At 51.8% G+C, this 3,583-nt stretch overlaps 1 protein-coding gene across 1 annotated transcript in view; it reads right to left on the reverse strand.

Annotated features, from left to right (window-relative positions):
* UBA5 (ubiquitin-like modifier activating enzyme 5) overlaps positions 1-2,901 on the reverse strand; it is a 5,173-nt gene extending 2,272 nt beyond the window's left edge. The window contains exons 1-7 of the mRNA XM_010139661.1: positions 2,859-2,901; positions 2,675-2,764; positions 1,777-1,886; positions 1,276-1,362; positions 1,032-1,116; positions 757-861; positions 462-589 (exon numbers count right to left, since the gene is read on the reverse strand). Of these exons, the coding sequence (XP_010137963.1) occupies positions 462-589; positions 757-861; positions 1,032-1,116; positions 1,276-1,362; positions 1,777-1,886; positions 2,675-2,764; positions 2,859-2,897 (644 nt within the window). The 5' untranslated portion in view covers positions 2,898-2,901. The remainder of the gene's footprint in view (positions 1-461; positions 590-756; positions 862-1,031; positions 1,117-1,275; positions 1,363-1,776; positions 1,887-2,674; positions 2,765-2,858) is intronic.
* Between the last annotated feature and the right edge of the window lie 682 nt (positions 2,902-3,583).

Genomic DNA, 3,583 nt, shown 5'->3' on the forward strand with positions numbered 1-3,583 from the left:
GAGCCAGTTCAGCCCTCTGCGCCGTGGCGTCACGCTGGCAGCCAACACAGAGAGCGAAGTTACGCTGCGGTGTTTGTGCTCATTGCTGCAGAGGACGCTGCTGCTGCGCGGTGTCGTACAGCAGCTCTCTGCAGCTGACCACGGCACGCAGGTGGGTGCTGGCACGCTGGCACACTGGCACACAGTACTTCTACTCTTCGTGCCTAGACAAAACCAAGCTCCGACTAGGAACAGGCTCAACAAGATCCTGTTCTCAAAGATGCCTGTAGAAGACGGTGCCTCACGTTGAAACCAAATGCAAAGTTGTTTGTGTTTCAGCCTGTTCGAGGATGCCGGTGGCTTTGGGAAACAGGCCACAAACGTGTAAAAGGAACCAGACCCACCCGCATAAAGTAAACGTTCCCTCCGATTCCTCTGTCCCAGGGAGCTGCACACGGAACAGCAGCGACTCAGCCACTTACTTCAGAACGTTTTGTACCAGAATTCCTGCCACCACCCCCATCGTTGTCGGAAGACTGGCAGCGCACACTCCTTCTCGCTTCAATGTCTTCTCATCGATATTTGCAGCCACTACGAGGGGAGGAGCGCACTGCGGGGAAAGAAAGAAATTCGGGTTTAGAAAAAGCACAGATCACACATGCTTTTAGGCTGCTCCATCAGCTGTGCCAGGATCGCGTTCACTAGCCAGCCAGTCTCCACGGTCCCTGTCCTGCTTCACAGGACAGACAGGGACTGTTTCAGCCGAGTGCTGCCTACCGCGAAACAGGCCGATTCGCCAGGTACCATCAGCTGGATGTGTCCTGACACGGCGTTCTCACTCACTCCAGACTCCATCCAGATTTGCCCCAGTTCATTGCAGGCCTTACAAACACAGAAACATGCTTTAGAAGAACTGGATAAAAGCTCAGATTCTGTTTCCTTGAGGACATTTCATATCTGATTCTTGACAAGTCCCTGTCTTTGCTCTAGTCCCCACAATTCCTAACAGTATTTATAGGTTACAGAGACGCCCACGCCTGTGATGGCCTCACCGTGTTAATAGCCATGCGAGCCTCAAAGTTGTCCACGCAGCTGAGAACGAGATCGACGGGCTTCCCTTCCTCCAGCGCACCGTTACTGAAACACACGGCAGAAGTTGGCGTGAAATTGCCGGCAGAACAGAACACCCCCATGGCCATCGACAGGGTACAACCGGCAGAAACAGCAGCACGCTGAGGCGGGGAGTTCAATACGGGGGTGTTCCAGACATGCCACCACCACGGTGAGAGATTTTACCTTATTCTGTCCATGAAGTGTTCAAAGTTGTCCAGTGTCGTGATGTTGTAGTTGTGCACTTCAAATTGAACGTCAGGATTAATGTTCCTTACGGAGAAAACAACGCGAGTCAGTGTGAGTGAACACAGTGGTAACTTGCATTCTATCCCCTCGCTTCACAAGTGTTGCTGCAGTCCTGAGCTGCCAGACTGAAGTCTGGAATACACCGACATTGGTCAGAAATTCACAGAGGAGATGAGAAACCCCCCAGGGCGTTGGAGCGGCACAGTTTATTCCAAACCTCTGAGCACAGTTCGCTCTACTGGAAAAGCAGACTCGCGTTACGGTGTTTTGGCCCGTGCAAAAACGTCCTTGAAGTATCACCCCTTCCCGCCACCATTTTAAACCCAGACTCCAAATTACATCCTGCTCCTCTGCAAGCGACTAAGAGCGACAGGCGGGTTTTCCGGAGCAGCGCCCTGAGTGAATACATTTGGATATAGCCCCTTCTGCCAGCTGTACCTCAGGGTGTGCTCTGCCGCCTCCACCTTACTCAGTCCTGCTTGGTGAGGTTGGAAGAAGAGCCTGTTCATGTTTGCCAGTTCCACTTTGTCGTAATCAAACAGGAGCAGCTACAGTAAAGATTGTGTTAACAGACGTGAACCCGCAGCCAGAGCACCAGGGCACTGCAAACAGCCAAACTCATTCTAAATCCAGCAACAAAACCCTCCCTCCAAACCCGCCCCCCATCCCATTCAGTCCACACGCAGAAGTCTTCAGGAGATGCCCCTCAGGGGAAGGGGCAATCAGCTTTGCAGTAAAAACCTGCATCACCTCTGTATTAAGATGCTTCTTCAAGTCCAAGCATCACTGGCCAGGCTTTGCCTGGAAATACAAATGTTTAAGCCATTCCCCAAATTCCTCCTTGGAAGAAAAATCCTGTTAACTCTGGAGGTTCTTGTTACCTGTTCTCACACGTCACATGTTTAACTGCTGCTCGATTTTTAGCTCTAAGTCTGCCATGTTTGTGATAAAAATACCAGTTTGGCATCTACCGCGTTTCAATTTCACAAATACCAGCTTGTTCTCGTAAGACCAAATCTTCCACGCGAGTTACCCCCTTTTTCCTCTTTCTTCTCCTTTTGCGATAACCCCGTTTGAAGGCTAGACAGATGAGCTCGTGTAGGAGCACAGAGGAGACAACACCCAGACAAGACTGACCATCCGCGAGACACAGGGTTGGGCCCTAAGTAAATCAATTTTGCCGGCATACGAGAAACCCAGACTCTGTGCTGTCTTGAGCCCTTGCCTCATTGTCCTTTTTTATTCGGGCAAAATCAAGTGAGAGAAATCGAACGCGAGTCTCTCTGAAGCCGCCTGGTCCATGTACTACCAAGAAGCAGAAGGCGGCTCTCCTTACCTTACCGATGCCACACCGCGTCAGCATCTCGGCAGTCACGCTGCCCACTCCACCGACCCCCACCACCGCCACTGCGAAGGTGCGGATTTTCTGGAGGAAGAGAGCAAGCAGAGAGCAGCACATCGACACGGCCCTCCCGTCACGGGGAGCTCCGGGGGCTGCTGTAATGCGGGCAGGATCCTACCTCGTAGTCTTGGACGATTCCCATCCTCTTCAACGCCATCAAGCGGCTGCGGAGACAGACAGCAACATGACACAGAGAACCTCTAACAGCGGAGTGGCTTTGCAGACCGTTAAAATCCCTCTTGCTTTAACAATGCCCTCCTCCAGCACCCAAGCCAAGCCTGCAGTTTTCCTGGCAGTTGTGTCTGCCAGCTGCGTTCGGGCTGACGCAGGTACCTTCCTGCTAGCACCAGCAGCCGAGTACTGACCCCGCAGGAACTCGTGTGCGATTTCAGCAGGTGTGAAATGTCGCGGCGAGAGCCTACACCCTTCTCTGTAATGAGCCATGTGGCAACAGGCCAGGGAAGACTCCTCCGCTGCTTTCCAATCAATTCGATTAGGTGAACTCCAACGTAACGTTTTTTAAAAATTAACCGCAGAACACCAGGTGTGAGGATAAGTGGAAGAATTTTAAGGTAACGTTTTATCCTGCTGTTGCACCATTTCATAGAAAATAGCAGTGAAAGTACAAGTATTGACTTGTATTAAAGCAATTAATCCTGAAAGAAACAGAAACCCATCAGATTTCCAGGACTTCTGGAAGCGGTGGGCATTACCAGGGGTCCCAGATGCTCAAGACTTCTCTAAACCAAGCTCTGCACTAGGTCCGTTAGAGGAACGCGAACAAGACCTCGCTGGGCAGCCACGCGTGTCCCAGCTCCCCGCAGTTCAGCTGAGAGCCTCACA

Source organism: Buceros rhinoceros, unplaced genomic scaffold (genome assembly GCF_000710305.1).
Source record: "Buceros rhinoceros silvestris isolate BGI_N320 unplaced genomic scaffold, ASM71030v1 scaffold5957, whole genome shotgun sequence".
In the NCBI taxonomy this organism is placed as follows: Eukaryota; Metazoa; Chordata; class Aves; order Bucerotiformes; family Bucerotidae; genus Buceros; species Buceros rhinoceros.